We start from the raw sequence: 23986 nt of genomic DNA, 5'->3' as shown, positions 1-23986 counted from the left end.
GAAGACGCGGATTCTCCAACTACGCAGCAGTCGTGATCGATCCCACGACATCTTGCACCAGGCGAGGGAGATGATATCTCGCACCGCGGCGATCCACCTCCACTGGGTTGACGACTCGCATGCGGTGGCCGTGCATCATGAATAGCGTGTTGAAGTGTGATGCACGTTCACCAATATATACAAAACATCTTAATTTGGATTGGGACTTGGAACTAATTACGTGCTTCCTCGGGGCCTCGGATAATTCTTTAATGAAGGTGTACCCACTTGATATACTGCGTCTCAACAAGCTGGTATGTAAACGAACCTCGCGACAAATATTAAGCTTTGGGCTACATCTGAAACATGGGCGAGGCGTGGGAGCTTATCTGCCCTAACATAAGTTTGATTGGGAACCTGATTTCAATTTCTGGCCACGTAATGTTAAGTGTGCGAGTGATACCTGAACCTGGCTTCAGCAACCCGCTTTCACCAATCTGTGGTGACCAACCGTGGTGAAGTATGGCCATATGCCCTTAATGATTGCACGATGGGTAGGCTGTCACCCGGTAGTGGATTGACAAAGATATTTTAAAGTATATGCAGCTAGCCTGCAAATCGAATAAAGGTGGACACGGTTGACTGCGGAAAGGAGCACCAAGAGGGGTGAGTCGTGTATGCAGTGCCGGATTATCCCAGTAGCACAAGTAGCTACATATATAGTAGCTACGGGCCCCGCACTTTCAAGGACCCCGCGCTAAATGCTTTCAAGCTATCAATTCCGCTTCAGTGATTCTGCACTTGCTCTATTACTATACTGCCTTAAACTTTTATGAACAACTGGGTGTTTAAGGTTAGCGATTTGGCTGTTTAGCAAATTAAATAAATACAATTAATTTACTATGCAAGTAAAAAAAATTGTGTTTTACATTTTTTCTTTTATTTAAGGCCCCTTGATAACATATGCTACAGGCCCCGCACTAGCTTAATCTGGCACTGAGTGTGTGGCTTCCTTTGCGGTCATTCGAATTTGCAGGCAGAGTCATTGCATCGTGTGGGCAGATGTAAATTCAGATAGTGGCAACATCTTCAATCAAAGGTGCAATTTTAGCCATGTAATGGCGTGCAATTGAGGTTTACCTGACGGCCGTTTAAGATCTCGCCCAGGTGTAAAATCGACACAAAGGAACCGGTACATGTGGGTTAAGTATCGTAGGCAGGGATTCCTCACTCCTGACATTCTGGGTTCATATCTGGGTTTTCGCCTCTCGCTATTCGACAGGGTTCTCAAGTGCAGTGAGTTGTTGGTCTCATCCTGGTCACCAATGACAGCACACACAAAAAGACAAGTATATTTTGGGGATTTTTTTCTCTCCATTAAAATTCGCCTTATTCTGCTTCAACTCCCTGTCAAGGCTAACGGTGCTCGAGTGAGACCTGAAGCAGTCCTGGGACTCCACCACATAAACTCAGCCTTAAATTAGTACTGTACCTAGTAGGCAGGAGTTTTAGGGATGACATTTTTATGTTTTTTTGTTAAATCTTAATTTGGAGTATTTTTTTCCGGAACGCTTGCATCGTTTAATTCACACCTCTTCGTGCTGACGAAAGTGACGTTACCCGATGCCACGTGGCACCACTCGTCGAGGTAAGGCGTGGAAGTGACGTCACGTTAAGTCATTTCACGTGACGTCATACTTTCGAATCAATCCGAAAATGCCAATAAAAAAATTCGGATAATTTCTAAATTGCACATTTAGCCACGTTCCCCCCCCCCCCCCCAATTAAAAAACCATCAGGAGCACATCCCCAGTGCCTAGTGTAATGTATAAACATCAGCACCTTGGGAACAAAATTGCCTGCCGCGGTGCTGGCCAACCCGACCTTAATAGGTACTCCATCACAGCGTTTGCCTCTTTGGTCTACAAGGCTACACGGGGGATCTTTGTCTGTGCGCCCTGCATAGCGCATGTGTGTAGGATAGCGTGTGCGTTTCTGGGTGCTGGGAATATGACATATGTTACCCCTCGGGCTGATCAACTTAAAAACCATGTGGAGAAGCACCGTGCATGGGGCTGCCTGTCTCTGCTTTCCAATTCCCCACGTCTCATTCTTTTATTCCTACACCCTAACCTCCCCCCCACCTCTCCACCCCATCTTCTCCCCTACGTCGCAACATCCGAAGCTATACAATGAAACACGTGGGTTTATGTTTAGGTAAAAATGTGAAATTCAATTCGGAGAATGAGCCGGTAGTGGTGGTGATGGTGAACGAGCACGATTGTAAAATATATTTTTTTTTTAAATCACCACCTCTGCCATTAACACTGCGTAATTACAGAATGAGTACACAGACTGACGTTGCGGGTCACGGGCCTTTATAAGAGCAGAGAGATGAGCTACACGATGCATACACACGGTTGACAATTAAGTGTATGTCTATAAATAATGCATTTTTAATGAGTATTAAAAACATTCGAAATTTGATATACTTCACCCGCACGGACCGGCACTAACGAATTACATGGTTCAATTTATATTTTGCTCATATGCCAGCAATAAACACTAGTACTAACGATCCTCACTGACGTCTGTGTGTGCGTGTACACACCATGCCCAAGCAAATCCCTTAATCGTCATAACCGAGCGCACTCTGGATTATTTCTCTCTCTGCAACCACCGTGAATTATGCTGCAACCAAGGCGGGAAAATAAGGTACGGACCTCAACCCTTTAGCATCTCCAAAGGGTCGGTGGGTGGGGGGGAGGGAAATAATTGTATTATTATTTAAAGATATATATTTTATATTTTTTTGAATATTTAGTTTTTTTCAGGCCACTGTGTTCTGGTTGGGAGCATCAGAGTCAAAGCCCGAAGCCAGACGGGAGCTGAGCTCCACGTAATGAGCGCGGGAGACCATTCCCACTTAAGCAGGCTGCCGCTTCTCACGACATCAAACTGATTTTGGAATTGCGCGGAACAAAAAGAAATGTGAGGCTCTCTACTCGGTATTTGTGCGTGTCGTTCAAAGATAATCTTCCACGGTTTCTTTCTGGTCTTGGGGAGCGGTAGCGCTACGCTGCACTACGAACCCGGCGGGCCGAGTTCGATTCCCGCTCACGGCCGCCAACACCGGTGACGATTATCTGAATCGGTCATGGGCATCCCCTAGGTCGACTCAGCCTCAAATGAGTTGCCTGGTGTGGTGTGTAAACATTGCCACTGGGGAAACAAAAGCGGCCGGGAGTGGTGCTACCTGCCCACCCTCTCGTGTGCTGTTCCAGCCTTAATAGGTGCTGGCTAATAGAACTTGCCCCAACAGTCTGCTCAGGCTATACGGGGAGCTCTGTCTGTCTCTGCCTGTAGGCTCTAAAACTGTTTCTCTCTGTCTGTCTGCCTTGTCTGCATGTCTGATTGGTTGTTTGCCTGTAGAGAGAGTTTGTTGAAACAGCCAGGGCAGCTTCCATAGCTGTGGGTCATGCAACAATATTCACAAAGTATATGCATTATGCATACGTACACGCTCGCATACACTTGCCAGACATAGAGAAATCATAAATATACAAAGATTAAAAAAGACAAAGATCCCCCGTATAGTCGTCACAGACTGTTGCGGCAAGTGCTCTTTGCGACGATTACCTACGAAGGCCGGCACGGCACGGGAAGGGGTGGCCAGCACCACACCCGACCGCCTTTGTCTCCGCAGTGGTGATGTTTACACACCGCACCAGGTACTCATTTGAGGCTGAGTCGACCCAGGAGAGGCCCAGGATTGATTTAGATATTCATCACTGATGTTGGCCGTTAGCGGGTCGCTGGGTTCGTAATGCAGTGCGCTAACAGCTGTGCCACTATACACACAAAGACAAAGATCCTCCGTATAGCCTTAACAGACGGTTGGGGCAAGTGCTGTTAGCGAGCACCTATGAAGGCCGGCACGGTACACGAGGGGTGGGTGGCCAACACCACGCCCGACCACCAGTGGCGATGTTTTTTACACACCGCACCAGGTACTCATTTGAGGCTGAGTCGACCCAGGAGAGGCCCAGGATTGATTTACATATTCAAATCACCAGTGTTGGCCGTGAGCGGGAATTGCACTCGGATCGCTGGGTTCGTAGCGCAGTGCGCTAACCGCTGCACCACTGTACATATGTACACGCATATAAATGATTACGTGCACATATACATACGCACAAAATGCATATATTCATACTATGCATACTTATGAGTAGGCCTTAAGGCTTTGCCCATCACTATCCGATGTCTCTCAACTTAAACAAAATAATAAGGATGGGAAGAGTATTTCGATTGTTGAGAAAACATCTACACGTTGTGACGGTGATCACGTTTGGGTTGTGGGTGTTTTGACTTGGGTCAAAGGCCATAGGTCATCAATAGCTCATCGTCGATCCCGTGTTTTGACTTGGGTCAAAGGCCATAGGTCATCAATAGCTCATCGTCGATCCCGTGGTTTCGAAGTACCTTCTGCTGAGAATGAGGCAACACCATACTGTGACTGCCTGAACCCCAGATGAGCATCGCTCCATCTCCGCGATGGTTCGTCCTATCGGTTTGATTCCCCCTTTGACTTGGTACATTTGAACGCACGCGTCTACATAAAACTATATAGCGTGGAACGCTTGGGTCATGGGCGTTGAGTGGCCCGAATGACAGAGACTACGTGACATCACTGGTATAGCGAGTGCAATGGGTCACCCTGTGGGTTCCGACCGCATGATAATAATAATAGTAATAATCACAGCAGCCCTCATGACAGACCCCATTAGGGCTTAGCTGGAGCGTTATAAATCTACGAGCCATTGCGCGATTAGCGTAGCGCAAGCAGCTGCTGATGTGAACGCCATCTCGAGCGATTAAACAGTGCGGGCCGCCACGCGAGGGCCCATACAGAGGCCCCCCCCCCCCACCACGTCTCCTCTCAGATCTTCACTCTCAGGCTCCCGGGTTCCTTACCCTCACTTCCCTCCTCCCTCCAGAACCCCTTGAGCTCCACAGCCTCCCTCCCCTCACTCTCAGCGTCCCGGCTCCTCTCTGTCTCGTCCGATCCTCACTCCCCCCCCCGTCTCCTCCTAACTCCTCCTCCCCCTCCCCATTATCCTCCTCCTCCCAATCACCGTCATCCTCCCCATCACCATCATCCTCCTCCCCATCACTATCATCCTCCCCATCACCATCATCCTCCTTCTCCCCATCACCGTCATCCACCTCCCCCTCCCCATCACCATCATCCTCCCCATCACCATCATCCCCCTCCCCATCACCATCATCCTCCCCTTCCCCATCACCATCATCCTCCGCCTCCCCATCACCATCATCCTCCCCATCACCATCATCCTCCTCCCCATCACCATCCTCCTCCCCATCACCATCATCCTCCTCCCCATCACCATTATCCTCCCCATCATCATTCTCCTCCCCATCACCATCATCCTCCTCCTCCCCATCATCCTCCTCCCCATCACCATCATCCTCCTCCCCATCACCACCATCCTCCTCATTCTCCCCATCACCGTCATCCTCCTCCCCATCACCATCATCCTCCTTCCCATCCTCCTCCTCGCCTCTGCTGCCGCTGCCTCTGAGAACTGGCAGATGCTCACGCGATCCCTGCACGAGGCGGCAGAGTTGCCCCACGCTGCACTCAAATTTACGCCACATTACCGCACATCTCGAAAATTAGCGTGCCGTCTAATGCAGTGTACGCATGTGTTCATGTCGTATGCGTATGTTTGACTAATTGGTATCATCATCATCATAGTCGTTATTATTGCAGAATGTACAGCCTTGCTTTCGTCTATCTACCGCCGTGCCGTGTCGGTCACGACGGTTATTATTGACCATACTTCACCGTTATTGGTCAGTGTGGGTTGGTGAAAGAAGTGACTGATGTTAGCCGTGGCCGGTAATCGAACTCAGGTCACTAGGAGCGGTGTGCGAGCTACTGCGCCACCGCTCCCGCATGTATTATTGTAATGATTATTGTTACTGCTGTCACGACTATCCACATATTTTCTTGTGGCGGTGTGCTCCAGAGGGATGCTATGCGGAGTAATTATGGGATTCATAACCTCTGGCAAGCACCGATCAACATCCCCCAACAGTATAATTGTTTATCAGCACGTGGGGTATTCTTTGTGTCGCCGTGACTCGATACGTATACTCGTGTGTACGTGTGTACGAGTAGCTTGCAGTGGAGTGGTGGTGCACTGGTTGGCTCACTGCGCGACGAACTCTGGAAACTTGAGTTCGATTCCTGGCCACGGCTAACGTCACAGGCGAGTGATATCCGAACCGGTCCTGAGACAATCATCCGACTCAGCGACCCGCAATGACCAGCGTTGTCAAAGTTTGGTCTAGCGACCGACACAGCGTGAGTTGGCCTTCATCCAGCAGGGAATAGATGAAAGGCTCAGCAATTAGCAATGATAATGATGGTGATACCAATTAGAAACACACAAGCAAACGTAATTTTTAAACATTTTGCTCCCAATTTTGTTTTTGGGGGAGAGGTCGCTTGCCCATAATTGTAAACACTTTTTTTTATTTCAAATTATGTGTACGTGTGTGTGTTGGACTTATTTCGCGCCAGAGGTTAGTCATCTGGCCCATTTATAACATCATTATATCATTACAGTGTTTAACACGCGACCAACATTATCCACAATATCGTTGTTTTTAGTAAGATCGCGTAAATTTCAATATGTCGTTAAACCCTCTATTTAAGACCGAAACATGAGGATTTCTACACAAATATGGCTGTCGCCTGATGATGCTGGTTGTACTGGCGAAACGTCGTACTCGAATGGTAAATGTTGCGGGTTTTACTCTCCAACACACCGGTGTGCTGAACTAGTAACGGATTGGCACGTTTTGTTTACTTGACAAACCTTACTGGTTGTCTGTGTCGGGTGGTGGCGGGTTGAACGACAGCATTTCTAAAACCTCTGTTATGGATATATCATTGCAGTTTACATAACTCAGTCGCTCGCTTGTGAACATATTTACGCATTGCAGTTTGTACCATCCAGACTCAGTCGCCACACACACACGTATGTATGTAGAACTTATTTCGCACCGTACGTAGCCAACCGTGTAAATCGGAGGTGCGGCGGAAGGACACAACACGTGTTGTATGCGTGTCGAGAGAGAGAGGGGGGGCGTGGCACGCGGCTGCGTGTGCAAAGTTTATTCTGCGTTATGAGCGGCAAGCAATGTGAGTGGATCGTTATTGTAGACAGTGCCGGATTATCCTAGTAGCAAAAGTAGCGACATATGTAGCTACGGACCCCGCACTTTCAAGGGCCCCGCGCTAAACGCTTTCAAGCTATCAATGCCGGTTCAGTGATTCTGCACTTGCTCTATTACTACAGGACTATACTGCCTTCAACTTTTATGAACGACTGAGTGTTTAAGGTTAGCGATTTTTCGTATTATCCGGCTGTATAGCAAATGACAAAATACCATTACTTTACTATGCAAGTTACAAATTTGTGTTTTAATATTTGTGTTTTTTTATTATTTAGGGCCCCTTTATACTATATGCTACAGGCCCCGCACTAGCTTTATCCGGCACTGGTTACAGGGGGCAAGGAGGGGTGGTGGGTGGTGTATCTTGAAACACTCAGCGATGTGACCCCGGTAGTGACGAGGAAGCGATGGGGAAAGCACTCCCTGAAGGAACGCATCAACCAACAACGACAACGCATTTGGCAAGCAACCCGCTTCCCTCTGCACTCGCTTTTCCTGCCCCACACTTTCTGCAACACCATTACACACGGGACTAAAGCCACCTATTCTCACTCGTGTTATGCATAGGACTACAATACACCTATTTCTCTCGCATACGGGATAACTATAATCGGGTCAGAGTAGCCAACGTGCCACCTGACCCACAATGTCGAAGACAGGGACGAAGACGAAGACGTAGCACTTGGGTTCCACTTCACCTGCAGACAGCCCGGATCGGTGATCGGGGCTTCCCTTTTATCTCTCTTGGCGCGGCCTGGCTCCACCCTCGGATGCGCCCTATGTCCAGAATATTCCCGACGGTTCCAGGTGCAGGAGGAAGTTGGCCGAATACCACTCTGGGACTCGCTCGTGAGCGAAGCAATGTGCAGGGCTTGCAGACCTCTTTTTAGAACCCTTTTAACTGAGAAACGAGGACAAATAATGTACCACGCGGTGACTCACGTCGCCATGCCGTTTGTACTAACATTGCCCCGGAAAATATTACCAATCTTTTACTGGCAATCAGTATGCGAGTGTGCGTTTATATCTATGTGTACAGAGACCAAGATCCCCGTATAGCCTTGAACGGACTGTTAGGGAAAGTGCTGTTAGCGAGTAGCACCTTTTAGAGCTGTGTACGGTACACGAGGGGATGGGTTGCCAGCAACCACACCCGACCGCCTTTGTCTCCCCCAGTGGCGATCTTTACGCACAGCACCAGGTACTCATTTGAGGCGGAGTCGACCTAAGGAAGGCATAGGACCGGTTCAGATAATCGTGGCTGGTATTTGGTGGCCGTGAGCGGGAATCGAACTCGGGTCGCTAACCGCTCACGGGTGATGCCCATTCGCCTGCTCGCCACTGACCCTTGTGAACGGCACGGCTTGGGGAGGTCTTCGTCCAGCAGCGGAGAGCTGACAATGAGACCATACGTGTGTATGGCTTGTTGTCCTTCGCCCGTACCTCCGATTAGCACGGTTGGCTACGTACGGTGCGAACGAAGTTCAACCCCTTACGCATGCGACTGCCACTATAACAACGCGGACAAGGGCAGCGGGTGCTCGCCCCCCTCTTCAGCACTGCCGCCGCTGCGTTCACGCGATATTCGCCGTTCGCCAAGTCAAGAAGGAGGCGCCCTAATTGCGTGCGAAATCTCAATCATCGCGATTTTTCCGGACGGTTTGAACGCGCGGTCGTGGACGTGAGTGGAATACTGCGGCGTGCGGCGTGCGCATGCTGACCTGTGTCCACGTGTTAATGCGAACACTGGAGTGTCGCGAGTAGAGTGGTTTGATTTGCCGTTGTGTTGACCTTTCCTTAAAACGCCTGGCCACGATTACCAATCCGTTTACTTGGGGGGGGGGTCTCCCGATTGCGAAATTAGATCGCCGACGCGCTGCACCAGCCTCATAATTGCTAAACGCGTCGCGAGTGACGTGGAGAGCGGATGATTGAAATTGAGAGCAGTGTGTGTGGCGGTCTGTGAAGGGAGGCATAGCGATGTTTGCGAGCACCTATTAAGGCCAGAATTGATCCTTATGGCGGTACCCCGGGGTACCAAATAATCCAAAATTCCCGAAGCAATTGAATATTTTATTTCTGGGACGCAATTTTTTTCCAGGGGTGTACTTCACTCCGCTACTGGGGTATCCAATCAATCCGAAATCGGTGCTACTCCACGATGTCGAAACACAGCGAGGACGATTGCGCCGAAACCCTGAGCGCTTGTATGCACCTTAGTAGTGCATCGTGTACAGCTCGTCGAGATGAGTCGATTGCCGCATCGCCGACCACCAACGGACTAGAAATGACTGCATCACGGACATTATGCGAGAGCCGGGTGACTGGTACCCCGGGGTAACGCCATGAGGTTCGTTTATCGGCGCACGAGGGCGTCCAACTCCACGCACGACCGCCTTTGCCTCCCTGATGATTACGCCTCCGATTAGCAGGGTTAGCTACGCACTGTGCGAAAGAAGTTCGGCGTGTGTCACGCCACACCACGTGGTGCTCATTTTAGGCTGAGTCGACGACCTCGGTAGGGGAGACTCAGGGACCAGTTCAGATTCGTCACCGGTGTTAGTTGTGATCAGGTATCGAACTCGGTTCGCCCGGGTTCAGAGCACAGTGCGCGATAACCGCTATTCTACCACTCGGGCAACAGAGGTTTTTGGGTCAAAATCGCGTGAATACAAATACGTCTTGAAACCCGCCGGCACCCGGCACGGCCAATTAGCAAGCTTTGTCACGGAAGCAAAAGGTGCCAAATCGTTACTGGCACAGCAACGCCGGCACGTGACCACTCCCGCCATCACTTATGGCACAACCGGTATACACATCTAGGGAGAGGGTCCTTACCAAGGGGCCGTCCATAAATGACGTCACACACCTGAGGGGGGGGGGGGGGTGGTGGTCAGACATTTGTGACGATGAGTGACAGCAAGTTGTTTCTTGCTGTGATTATCTCACCTGATGACGGATGCTTGTGTTGCGCCCGAAACGTCGTGATTAAATTTATTGATTTTTTTATACCTACGTGACTTTACCGAAAGAACCAAAGAGTATGATTGGGGGGGGGGGGTTTGAGAAATGTGACGTCACATCAAAATGCGCAACTTTAAAGAATTATAGAATTGTTATAACAACACTCCTGCAACATCAGAGTGCAGCGCCACTTTAAATACGCACTACAATGACAATAGTTTAAAGCGATTTGAAGCATGTTTTATTTTCAAAATGAAATTATGGTTTTTTGGGGGGAGGCAGATCTTTGTGACGTCATATTTGAGTGGCGGGGGGGCTGACTTTTTGTGACGCCGTGTGACGATGGGGGGGGGGTCAAAAATCGTCCAAAATCGCGTGACGTCATTTATGGACGTCCCCCAATTGACATTTGGTAGTGAACCAGCATTGGTTGATGCGAGCCCTGGGCTCTGGTGATGAGGCACTGAATGTCGAAACTGGGGTCTCAGGAGGGTTTTGTTGTTGTTGCGTTGAGCCAATAATGCTGCTGCAACAATGCACTCCAATGAGGCACTAGTGGCTGATGATGGAGATGTGTTAAACATGCATGCGTTTTATGTGCAGGGACGCGTATGTACACAATTAAGGAGATGTATATTCACATTTTAAGCAAGGCTTTAAGCAAGGCTCTCCCTCTAGTTTTAAGTTGGCACTTGTACCGTGGTTTACTAATCAACAGGTGCGTGCAGCGTGTCAATAATTCGAATCGTATGTGGGGCGGTGGCGAAAACTGTAGTTTGTTAGACAAACTGTAATAACAACAACAATCGCCATTCGTCACTAAGTGGCGGTGACGTCACCACGACGCTTGTGCCAGGCCATGTGCACCTTGAGGCCAACTCTGATAAACGCACACACACACACAATTGGTCCAAACATTTCCCCGAGAAATAAAAATTCTAAATCGAACTCTAAATAATTCACGTATCTCTCACAGCGCAAAACAAAAAGATGTGGGATGACATCAGAATGTGTATATTTATTTATAGACTCGGGCACTGTTATAACAATTTACTCAGAATATGTACAACCTTGAAGTAAATTTACAAACAGCATACGCGTCATTTCCCAAACAAAGAGTCCAATAAATTTATCAGAGCAAGCGACAAAAAATGACTCGTCTTTTTGTGTGTGTGTGTCTTTCTTCCCTCCACCACCCTATTTTATGTTAATACAATTATATTAATAACATTAATAATAATAAAAAAACAGATAAAAAGCTAAAGAGAGAGAGAGAAAAAGAACGAGAAATAAATGATAATTAAAGACAAGATGCTTTGGAAAAATACAATCCTCCTAACAACGTTTGCTCTCTCTCTCCCATCATGTTTTCTGAGGTAAATATGTAAAAAAAAAATTATTATCTTTTTTTTCTTTCCCAGAGTTTAAATATTTGTCTATCCCCTTCGCATGCACGGGTATGTACATCACGTACACATTAACTTAACACGTGTCGCTATGTACACACGGAGCGGAGTGACCGGATTATAAGACGCACTTCCCCCCTCCCACCTATCCCCCCCACCCCTCTCTGTATATTTGAAAGCAAAAAAGTTGGGGGTGCGTCTTATAATCGAGTGTGTGTGTGTTTGGGGGGGGGGGAGCGGTGGCGTAGCGGTTAGCACGCTGCGCTACGAACCATGCTTACTCGAGTCCCACTCACGGGCAACGCCAGTGACGGATTATCCGAACCGTTCATGGGCCTCCCCGAGGTCGACTCAGCCTCGCATGAGTAACCTGGTGCGGTGTGCAGTAAACATCGCCACTGGGGAGACAAAGGCGGTCGGGCGTGGTGCTGGCCACCCACCCCCTCGTGTGCCGTGCCGGCCTTCACAGGCTCTACTCGCTAACAGCACTTGCCCCTACAGTCTGTTCAGGCTATACAAGGGTGGTGGGGGGGGGGGGTCTTTGTCTTTGTATATGTATGTTGAACTTCTTTCGCACCATACCGTGTGTGTGTGTGAGTCATCAGATTTGTAGAACCGTATTGACAACGGGGCACACCTTTCGCACTTTACTTTTGTCTAACTTTCCGGAGCGTCTTATTATCGGGGGAGTGGTGGCGCAGTGGTTAGCGCACTCACCTCTTAAAATTGGGTCATGTTATTGCCGTGTAGCTCACGTCGTGAAAAAGAGGTGGGGAGACAAAGGCAGCCGCGCGTGGGGGTTGGACACATCACCCACCCCCCTTTGTGAGCCATTCCAACGTCAATAGGCGCTCGCTAACAGCACTTGCCCCAACAGTCTTACGTGGGATACACGGGGGATCTTTATCTTTTTCTTGTGTGTGTGTGTATATATATACAGCATACGTGTGTTCTGTATATACATACAACCACAAAACTAAATATCTTACACTACGGAGGGTGACATAATCGATTAAAGAATCGATTATTTTTTACCTACGTGACTTTACCGAATAGAACCAAAGAGTTTGTATAACTTTATTGACACACTTTTTTTTTGGATCGTCTTTACTTTCCCAAACGTCTTATAATCCGGAGAATACAAGTACATATATTTTAATTTATTTTCTTTTTAATATTGTAGTGAAGGGAGCGGTTCTGGAAGCAGCCTGGTTGGTAACAACCTCAATACCAATGCATTGCAACATTTTATATATATACAGTATACTGCATGAGCGATCGAAAATGTCAGAATTGTTACACAAAGTGAGTCAATGCGTTATTAAGAATCTATGTCAGGGGGCTGTTACGGCTTACGGTCAAATACCACACCCACCCACGATCGATACTGACTTTGGGAGCAGGGCCCTCATCCAGCAGTGGACTGACAAAGTGCTGCACAGTAGTGTACTCTCCTTCCAATCATATAAATTATGCAATATTTCCACTAACAGCTGTGGTCGTTTTGTGATTGAACGGATTAGATTGGCGAGCATGGGGGAGTCGTACCGTGGGGTTTTCGGTGTTGTGACGCTCAGCGCAAAGGTGGTGATGGTTATGACGACGACGACGACGATGAGGAGGGTGATAATAGCGTTGATGATTCCAATAAAAAAAAGTAAAATTAAAAAACACATATTTGGTCACTTTCCACGACCGCCTCTATCTTAACTTTCTTAATCGGCCACCCTCTATCCGAGTGTCTCCTCTCTCTCCATTATCAAGACGCGAGCGTCTTATTCCTCGTGAGATTTTCCTTCTGTTCTCAATGACGGCCCAGTCTTTGATGATAACGATGACGATGTTGTCGTTGTTGTCGTCGTAATCGTTTCTTGAAACTCGTCACTTGTCGTTTTCTTCGTCATCCAAAGGGCCGCAAGAACCGCCGTCCGCCCTTTGTCTTCCGCTGGCACGTCGAGCGATTGTGGATTTCGAAGCAAGTCGCAGCGGTGATTACAATGTCCCACGCACGCACGCACGCACGCGCGAAGATTTCAAATTATACTTCTCTCAAGTCATCATTTTACAAATGTGCCCTGTTACGCCAACATCAACAACAGCATCGACCTCGAGTCGTTTAGCGCCACCGTAATGAGCATCAGTAAAAAAAAATCACTTTAAAACAATTCCAGTTGCTTTTCTTGTTTTAAGCGCCAAAAATAAAAGTCCAGATTATTTCTTGGTCACCCAAACTTGTTTTGTTTTTAACCTGCCTGCGCTCACGGCGTGAACTCTCGACCCGCGGTCATTACCAAATCGATCGCTTGCGTTGCTCAGTGACGCGGCTACGTGTCTTGGCATGGGCCCTGGTATGTGTGTATGTTTGTTGAACTTCTTTCGCACCGTACATGGCCAACCGTGCCAATCGGAGGTGCGGGGGCATGCAAATAAAGCCCTCTGTCCAAATCAATTCTCCCCCAACCTCCCCTCCCCTCTCCCGTCCTCCCACCTCTTCATAGCCCAGCGGTCGTGGGTCCCTGTGCAGTTGCACCGCCTGCACACTCAATACCTACGCGACTGCCACAGCTGGCTACTACTGCTGCAGCTGCTGCTGCTGATATAATTATCATTACAATGAAACCGAAGTTCGTCGCCGCAATGGCGGGTAGCAGGAGGAGGGGGAGGAGGAGATCACTTTCCCCGGTGATGTTTATCTTCTTTATCGGACATCTTCCCACCCGCGCTCGATCTGGACGAGTCTGTCCCTGAGCCTTGCTGCTGCTGGGAGCCGCTCAGGTAGAGTTTGTCCGTGGCTTTGAGCGCCTCCGTGAGGTAGTTCTGGAAGGAGGTGAGCGCTGCCAGGATCGCCGGGCTGCCGAAGCCGTGAGTGAGGAGGCTGAAATGCGTCAGGGCCGCCTGGATGCCGGGTTCCAGCACGGCGGGCGGCCTCGCGTTGCCCAGTGGGGAGCGGTCCTGGGTCAGCAGGTCGGCGAACTCCTTGCAGACTTGTCTGTGGCGCGCACACACGGACGCACACACGGACGCACACACGGACGCACACACGGACGCACACACGGACGCACACACGGACGCACACACGGACGCACACACGTACGCACACACGGACGCACACACGGACGCACACACGGACGCACACACGGACGGACACACGGACGCACGGAGGTTGCATTACTTGAAAAGGCGATGCTTCAAAACTGATTTTTGCGTTCACGTTTGTTGCCCTTTGGTTGCACCTCCGATTAGCGCGGTTGGCTACGTACGGTGCAAAAGAAGTTCAACGTACAGTACATACATAGAGGCGCACAAATTCGCGTAGATCCACGGACTCGCACAGTGACCCACAGACTCACATAGAGGCCCATAGACTCATCGAGACATATACCCACATAGAGACCCACAGACTGGCATAGTTTGAAAACTCTAGATTGAAAACGAATTTCTTTAGAACTGCTTTTTGTATTTAGTTTGTTGTCCTTCCCCCGCACCTCCGATTAGCACGGTTGGATATGTACGGTGCGAAAGAAGTTTAACATATTCAGCTTTTTATTTAAATTCCTTCGCCAGTACCTTCCACAGTTAATTACATTCCGGACGGTGGCTTGCTTAAATAAAGTAGTTTTGGATTTCCATAATGAATGTGGTTAAAGATCTGTATTCCTAACCAGGTAAAATTGCATTTAAGACGAGGAATATTTATATGTTTAAAGAACATTTTGCGTTTGAATTAGTCCATTAAAAAACACACACACAACAGAGGCACGTGATTGTTAACAAAACACAAGTAGAGATCATACAATTCCGTGTCCTTGTAAAACCTCACCCTCTTGCCGGCAACTGGTAGTTTTTTTCTTCTTAACAAATTAATGTTTCGTGTTCTCCGAACGCCAACAAACAAAACGAGAGAGGAGGTTTCCGTGAGCGCGCGCGCGTGGGATTCGAGCCGCGATTGTTGACACAACCGCGTCGTGAATTCGCATTGCCGTCGTATCAACACTCGGGCCCATCGAGCAAAACCCCACAAATTAAACCGCCGCACCCGTTTCGGACAAAACAAAAAAAAAGGACGAAGCCTACGAAGGTCTGGGATTCGCCCAGGGCCGCGCCAGATCTCGTCGGGATCTCCGAAGCCAAGCAGGATTTTTTTGTCGAGCCTGGTTAGTAAACCTGGACGGTTGACCGCCGGTGGGCTTACCCGGGTCACACCAATGCAATCTGAACTGCTACAACCTATACTGGTTTTGTTTTTATTTGAGGGGCGCCACGGTGGTGTGATCCTATCTTCCTCGCCTGGTATGCAGAGAGTCGGGGGGGTTCAATCCCGATCCTGACGCCTGCTGTATATGTGGAGTTTGCATGTTCACCCTGGGGTACAGTGGATTTTTTCTCCAGGTCCTCCGGTTTTTCCCTCCCGCATTAACAAACATGCATCTATGTTATTTAGAATATTTTGCTGCTTGAAATTTCCACGTGATGATAAGCCCCTTTCGTTGACCTATCATATGTGGCCAGGTCGCTTCTGAAAAATAAGCTAATAGCTTAGTGGGCTCTATCTGGTAAGATACAAAAGACATTGTTTAGTTTTCTATATTTTGTTTTGTCAGTGATTAGTTTACCCTTCCTATAGTTTGCACTCCCATCGGTGTGTTTGTTTGTTGTTATCACGTCCTGACGCCGTGCCCCTACTGAACATCTGTGTGGAAAAAAAGAGCTTTACAGCTCATCGGATTCCTTCGGCCTTGAATAAATATTCTGCTTCTGACGTCTCACAATTCCCATCCCCTGCTTTCACGCTGAGCTATCATTTGTGGAGAGGTCATTCCTGAAAAGAGTTGCACAGCTCATTGGGCTTTAACTGGTAAAAATAAAATAAAAAGTTAGATAAAAAACCAGTAGTTTAAGTGCGACCATTTGTGAGTCGCAAGAAGGCGCAGTATATACTGAGGGAGGGAAACAGACCCAAAAAGGCCCAAAATATGCCAAGCGGCCAGTAACAAGCAGCACAATCAACCTTGTAGTAGACCAGAGGTGATATGTTACTGGGGGGGGGGGGGGGGGGGTGCGAAGAGAGCGACATTCCAAAGTGGAGCAGTGAGTGGAAAGAAGGAGGATCGTGAGGTGTTGTGGCCTGCAGGATGATGGGTGGGTAGGTGAGTAGGTGGGTGAGTGGGTGGGTGGGTGAGTTAGTGAATGGGTGAGCGAGTTGGTGGGTGAGGGGGTGGGTGGATGACTGGGTGGATGAACGTGTTACATGCATGTATATTTAACTTCTTTTGCGCCCTACGCAGCCAACCGTGCTAATCGGAGGTGCGATGTGACCTGCAGTGTCGTGATGGTCAAACTGTGTGGATGAGACGAATCAGTCAGAGCGAGTCTTCAACACGGTGGGAGAAATCAATGAGCGAAGACCACGGGGAACGGTAACCATGGTAGAAGTAGTCGTAGCGTTAGACAGTATCAAGGAGGTAGCCGGCAGCCGGGCGGTGAACGAGCGAGTGGGCAGCGTGAATCGGTGAGCGCTGGTTCACCAACCACCCTGAATCAGCTAGAGCGAGGTATGTGTGGGGGGGGGGGGGGGGGCATGGGATGCTCCACCACAGAATAAAAGGCCAGCGGCAAAGATAAACGGAGAGACAGAGTGGGGGAGTTCAGTCCGCCTCATGGATCCACCTGTTGCGTCCAACGCACAGCGGCCGTGAACGCCGGCGGTGTTCTACCTTGCCACCGGTGGCCCTGCAGGCCCCGGGGTGGCCTTTAGTGTGGCCCCTGACGTCCGCTCCCCACCCACCCCCCCCCCCCACCGACAATACACAAATGTGAATAACCACCACCCCCCCCCCCCCCCCCCCGTTATCGTGCTGCTGTCAAAAACCCCGACGGTTTCAAATGTGCGTGGCGGTCCTCACACTGATGATGTCTTATCGGCGAAATTGCCACCTATCCCCATCCGCCCCCTGCTCCCTCCCCCTCTGGGTGGGTGAGGTGAGGTCGCGTCTGAAAAAGAGCCACATAGCTCAAGTCGGGGCCATTACCTGTAAAAAAAAAAAAACGCTTAAAAAAGTTTTTAAAAAATTAGCGAAGAACGCTTCCGCGCTACGTGACGTGACGTGCGTGCGCGCGTAACGTAGCGGCGAGCGCCCGACACCGCGCCGCGCCGCACACTCACTTGGTGGCCAGCAGCATGTTCTTGCGCGTGTGCATGTCGGAGGGGTCGGCGTGCTGGCGCGTCAGGTAGTCGGCCACCGCCTTGCAGGGGAACTCCGTCTCGCTCACGTAGCCAAAGTCGCGCGCCAGGTGGATGGCCTCGCCTGGGGCACGCAGCGCGGTTAGTTAGCGCGCCTCTAGTTAGTGTCGCACTAGTCAGTGCCCAACTAGTTAGTGTGCTCTCTAATTAGTGCCTTGCTCGTTAGTGGCCCGCGAGTTAGTATACCACTAGTTAGTGCGTCACTAGTTAGTGTCCAACTCGCTAGGGGCCCACTAGTTAGTGCCCTACTAGTTAGTGTACCACTAGTTAGTGTGTCACTAGTTAGTGTCCAACTAGCTAGGGGCCCACTAGTTAGTATACCACTAGATAGTACCCTACTAGTTAGTGTCCGACTAGTTAGTGACCCGATGGTTAGTGTCCTGCTAGTTAGTGGCCCACTAGTTAGTAAGTGCCCCACTAGTTAGTGCCCCACTAGTTAGTTCAATTAAATTAATAAATAGCCATCAGCTCCCTATCGCCACGTAAACATAAAATGATGCTCTCGTTTATGTCGGCCTCTTGGCCTTATAACATTATGTCACGGGGGCCGCATTCGATTAAGCGAATAAACTGGACTGGTTCAGACCTTATTGGGTCTCATCAGCAGTGTCGGTCACGCTAAACAAATGCCGAGTGCTAACATGCCAGGCCGGGCTGTACAGCCTTTGAAATTTTACAAAATTACATAAGCAGCTTTTGTTTGCACGGACAATGTAACACGTGACGTCGAACAGTATGACCCCCCGCCCCCACCCCCCGATATGGGCGAGGATGATCTCAGCTCTAGTCCAGAGCCGTACCGATGGAGAGACAACCCCGGTGGTTGCTTGGCCAACGCCGTACCCGACCGCCCTTTATCTCCCCCAGTGTTGATGATGATTACACACAGCGTCAGGTATACTCACGGCCGGGCCCCGGGGACCTGCTCACGTGTAGGTCGGAAAAATGTCGATCGTGAGCGGGAATCGAACTCGCGAGTATACTGGTATTGCTCTTGTAGTGTTCGCCTTTTGGCGTTCTCTGGTCTGACGCTGGTGGTGAGACAAGGCGATGGAGAAGGCTTTCTCCGGTGTAGGCCAATCAGTCTCAAAGACAATGGGTATATTATCAGAGCATGTTCGTCTGCACGTTCACCACAAGTACGGGTGGTTCATGCAGACTTGATGCCTTGAAAAAAACGTTTTTATTTGGTGCTTGAACATCTTAACACCTCCCGTATTAATTCCAGAAAGGGTAAAAAAAATATATAAATTCTTGCTTTTCATAATTTTTTGACAACGAGACGCCGGGTTCGTAGTAAGCGCAGTGCGATGACCGCTGTGCCGTCATCATCGCCGCCACCGCTCGCTCACCTTCCACTAGCGAGGTGAGCAGGGTCACGTTGGCAGTCTTGCGTCTGCCTGCCGGGAGGTTGAGCCCGATCTTGTCCAGTTTCTCCCTCAACGAGCGGCCTCCGTTTTTTGATTTCGCTCTGCGAGGAGGACGGGAAGGGGGTTAGCAGGGACCGACCGAGCCGAGGCACCAGGTCTACCCCACACCACGTGCTTTGCGCGGTGGTGCCAAACAACACACACCGTAATCTTTGGGCCTTTCGGTGAAGTCGCATACATAGCTTAAAAGAATAACAAACAAAAATAACTGTTATTTTTTTCGTCATTTCCTTTGAACCTATCTACGTGACGTTACCGAAAGGCTCAAAGAATATGAATTCCCGCAGTCACGAAAGCTTTGAGTCAAGATCTAACGCACACCGTGCCGACGCTGGTGGGTTGGCGCAGCGGGGAGCGCGCACCCGTGTCGCATCTGCCAGCCGTCTCAGTCCGGCAACCCCGTAACACCTGGGGGTAACGTTCCCGTGACCTCTTCCCGGCGACCCTTCGACACTTCACGTGGTCTCAACGGTGCACCGAACATGGCGCAAGTGCCGTGGTGACGTCGCAACCGCGTGGCGACGGACGGCGGCGGCTGCTGTTGTTGGTGTCGTCCGTCGCGTCCTGCGCTTACGAAACGCGTGACCCCAGTCCAATTCCCGGCCCCGGCTGCTAACATCGCATTGAATTACGCGATGGCTTCCGTCAGATCGCTTTACAACCGGGTCACTCTTGCGAACTATCCTTGTTTGTATGTACTGTGTGTTGAACTTCTTTCGGAGGTGAGGACACATTTAACGGCACGAACATTTGGTCACGTCATGAGATGGCCTCGTCCAAATTGCAAGTTCACAATGTTTGCCCAGTTCCCAAGTGTTTAAACATTATGAACTTGAAACTGTAAGCACACCCACGCAGTAACATAACATTTGGCAGTACCCACACCAACATAGTCGATACCTATAAATAAACAAAAGACATAGAACCCCCACATAGCCTTAAAATACTGTCGGGGCAAGTGCTGTTCTGCGCAAGAGGGGGTGGGTGGCCAATACTACACCTGGCAGTCTTTGTCTACCTAGTGGCAACATTTACACACCGCATCAGGTGCCCGTTTCAGGCTGAGTAGACCTAGTGGAGGCCCAGGACTGATTCAGATAATCGCCACTGGCGTGGGCCATGAGCGGGAATCGAACCCGGGCCGCCGACTTCTTAGCGCAGCGCGCGAACCGCTACACCACCGCTCCCCACACACACACACACACATCCACCCACAGAACACACACACAGAACACACACACACACATCCACCCATGCACAAAAGACACACAAACACACACACACAAACCCACCCACAGAACACACACACACAAGTGGGGCATGGCCAATCGCGTGGAGCGGGGAGCTAATGCTTACGCGGGTGGGAATACATTCTACCCCTTCTAGCTAATGAACATGTGGCCGCGTACACGAGTGGGCTGTAGCCACTCCTGCTCGCAAATGCGTGGGGTTCTGACTCGTGAACGCGCGTCTGTGAACGGAGTGGATCGTGACCAATCGCGACAACGAGGAGCCAATGCATTGAGTGAGCGACACTTGCGATGTGCCACTTCGTCTTCCATACGGCCGATGATGCAGATGTGGAGCAACGACTAAAGTTTCACGTGCAGCCAGATAACCCCGCCGGGAGTAGTGTATCGCTGCGATGTCTCTTTCGTATTTGGGGATCGGGGCATTGCGTCGTTCCACGTCGTACCGTCTTTTGTGGATGACCACAGTCGCACACTACTGGAGAGTTTTTTACATTTTCCGTTTGTGCATCAGATGTCCGCATCTGCCATGGTTTGTGCAGTGGATGCGGTTTAGGTTAGACCGTGAGCTTCGGCGGAAGATCAAACGCCAGGGGGTCTTCTGCGTTGGGTCTTCCGTGTGCCACCGTGACGAGCGAGCGTGTAGCCGTGAACACAGTGAGCTCTGTCGACTCGTGCGGGGGAAGCAGTGCGTGATAGGCACTGCCGGCGCACAACGTCTCTCAAGCCTCCCGCAGATCACGTGACTTCCGTGTGACCACCACCCCCCCGCTCTGAAACACTCCCCTCCCACTGTGAAAAGAGATGCTTGCTCTCCACACAGCTCACTCCTCGTTCACTCCCTCCTTCTCTAGTCTCTCTTCCCTCCTCCCGTTTCCTCATCATCACCCTCGTCGTCATCTCCGACACCTTGATCCAGCCGTTTCTTCTCCCCCCCCCCCACCCCACATTCCATCCTCCTCCATTCCTGGTGCTCGTCTTGAGCCGTGTCCTCCGCCTCCTCATCGTCCATCCCGGGGACTTCCGCACGCGGCACCCCTTCCCTCTCCCGCTCCTCGGTACGTACGCGTGGACGTCGAATAGCATGCAGCCAACCGTGCTAGTCTCTCACCATCTTCCCACGCATTACATCCTCGGCTCCCCCTGCACCCGTCCGTGCCCCGCGCCCCCCGCGGTGTGTGCCACGTGTAACGGGGGTTCCATCTCCGTGAAAAGCGACGGCCGGCGAACCAACTCACCGGCGCAGAACGCCGCCCAGCAGCGACGCGTTGAGGCACTCGGGCGGAGAGAGGCGCCTCTGCACCTCGCCCACGGTCACCTTGTACTTTGACGTGGAGCTCAGCAGAGACAATCTCCCCGGCACGGAGCAGAAGACTTCTCCCGGGTTGCCCACACTGCCCACCAGGCTCCCCTTGCCCATCATCTCGCCCGCTCCACCCCCGTGCATGCCCGACTTGGACGAGCCGATGACGACTGATGGATACAAACCAAAAATAACGGAAGGAAGACAGAAACATCACGCACGCTAGAAATGAATCGATTTATGGACGTGCATAAATATTCGTGTACATTTTGGGTTTTTTTCATGAATACGCGAAAAGCCGGCTGTGAAACGTGCATCAGAAATGTGGACGTGGGCGAAGACATTCAAAGGAGTGCACGGAATGGAAAGCGGCGGGTACGAAGGATCAAGGGGGCAAGACCCAATCGTGGGCGAGATGCACGCTTGCAATTACCACGGGGGGACTGACAGAGAGAGGATCGCGTGCGATGGAGAGCCACGCTCGGGGTTAGAGGAGTCTTGTTGAGAGGCAAGCAAGAAGCGAATCCGCTTGGGCGAGACAGGTCACCCGAGGGGACGGTGATGGCCGATGGTCGACACTAACGGCAGAGCGGCAGCCAAAGTATGGAACTCGTCCGAGAGAGAACGCGCACCGTGGAGATACAGCGACAAAATCAGCTCTACGTACAGTTGCTGGGTGGTTTGATTGCATCTTTTTTTTGGGGGGGGGGGGGCGGGGGGGATGCCTTCATCCAGCAGCGGATCGATCAAAGCCCATGACGATGAACGTGACTGACGGCAGGGTAACGGTGCGTCCGTGAGAAGGGCGTACCTTTCTTAATCACGGAGTCGGAGTGGTCCATCAGATTTAAATTGAGGGCCTCCTCCATCTGTGGATGATTACGCACAACCGTTAGACACACGGCTGCCATGTGCGCGCATGCGCGTGCGTGTGTGTGTGCGTGTGTGTGCGTGTGTGTGTGTGTGCGTGTGTGTGTGTGTGCGTGTGTGTGTGTATGTGTGCGCCTGGAGCGGTGGGTAAACATCGGCACGAGTGGGACAACTACGCGTGGTGCTGGACACCCACCCCCTCGTGTGCTGTGCCGCCCTTCATAAGGTGCTCGCTAACAGCACTTGCCCCAACGGTATGTTAAGGCTATACGGGGGATCTTTGTCTTTGATTGCGCAAGTGCACAGCTACTACAGAGCGCACATCGCGTACTCTTTGTGTACACACGGTGTGTACAGGTGTGCGCACACTGTGTACACACGGTGTGTGTACAGGTGTGTACAGGTGTGCGCACACTGTGTACACGGTGTGGCAGAGGAGCGGTGGCGCAGCGGTTAGCGCGCTGTGCTATGAACCCGGCTAACCCGGGGTTTTCTATACTCATTCGACCAGCTCCCCCACTCCGCCCCCCCCCCCCCAAGGTTAATCGAACAACCCCAGTGACCGATCCGGTTTGGGGAGGCTTTCATCCAGCAGTGGATTGATAAAGGAGCTGTCCAGCGACGTCTCTGCCTTGCAGTGCGTGTGCTGTAAACACGTGACACGCCTGTTTTATTTGAAGCGCAGTCAGAAGCTCCGTTTCTTATTATTACAATAATAACCATGTGCGTTACGTATAACACAGCGGCATTGTTTTTGTCAATATAATTTACCCCTCCTCAAGAAAGCTGGACAATGTATTGACGTCTAAAGTTACAGTCCGAATTTGTTGGTGAAGCTAAGCGGCAATTAAACAGGTAAACAAAACAAATATTGAATTGTTGCACTGTACTGCGATCACCCGCATCTTAAAATATAAATTATCTGGTGCTGCTGCTGCTGCGTTGGCAATGTTATCCAAGCATAGTGAACACGAACAACAAACTCAACACGTTCCGTTGTCAATAAAAAAAAGGGTGGATGGACGATCACATCTTTAGAGCAATTGTTCTTCTTCTTTACCCGGGGTGCACGCTGCATACCCCGGGGGTTCGAGATGCCCTCTCTTGGTAGGGGGGGAGGGGTGTCGAGACTTGGGCAGATTTTTGTTGTTTTAAGGTTAATCATCGAAAAGACAAATTTAGCACGGGCACGTAAATACGACCACTCTGTTTCATCAAGCCCTGTGTATTTATTAACATTATACTTTTTTTTACGACGTCTGCAGTCAAGT

The 23986-nt window shown here is 50.4% G+C and overlaps 1 protein-coding gene across 2 annotated transcripts in view; it reads right to left on the bottom strand.

Moving 5' to 3' along the window:
- Window positions 1-11218: 11218 nt before the first annotated feature.
- Window positions 11219-23986, bottom strand: part of LOC103091742 (transcription factor AP-2-alpha) — a 78905-nt gene continuing 66137 nt past the window's right edge. For both annotated transcript variants that reach the window (XM_032959453.2, XM_032959452.2), the window contains exons 3-7: window positions 22657-22714; window positions 21781-22015; window positions 19215-19333; window positions 17785-17926; window positions 11219-14610 (exon numbers count right to left, since the gene is read on the bottom strand). In XM_032959453.2, the coding sequence (XP_032815344.1) occupies window positions 14292-14610; window positions 17785-17926; window positions 19215-19333; window positions 21781-22015; window positions 22657-22714 (873 nt within the window). In that variant the 3' untranslated portion in view covers window positions 11219-14291. The remainder of the gene's footprint in view (window positions 14611-17784; window positions 17927-19214; window positions 19334-21780; window positions 22016-22656; window positions 22715-23986) is intronic.

The sequence above is a fragment of the Petromyzon marinus genome, chromosome 23 (genome assembly GCF_048934315.1).
Source record: "Petromyzon marinus isolate PM22_M1 ecotype Great Lakes invasive population chromosome 23, UKy_Petmar_22M1.pri1.0, whole genome shotgun sequence".
NCBI lineage: Eukaryota > Metazoa > Chordata > Hyperoartia > Petromyzontiformes > Petromyzontidae > Petromyzon > Petromyzon marinus.
The sequence above is the reverse complement of the archived record's forward strand: the minus strand, read 5'-3'. Positions and strand labels throughout refer to the sequence as shown.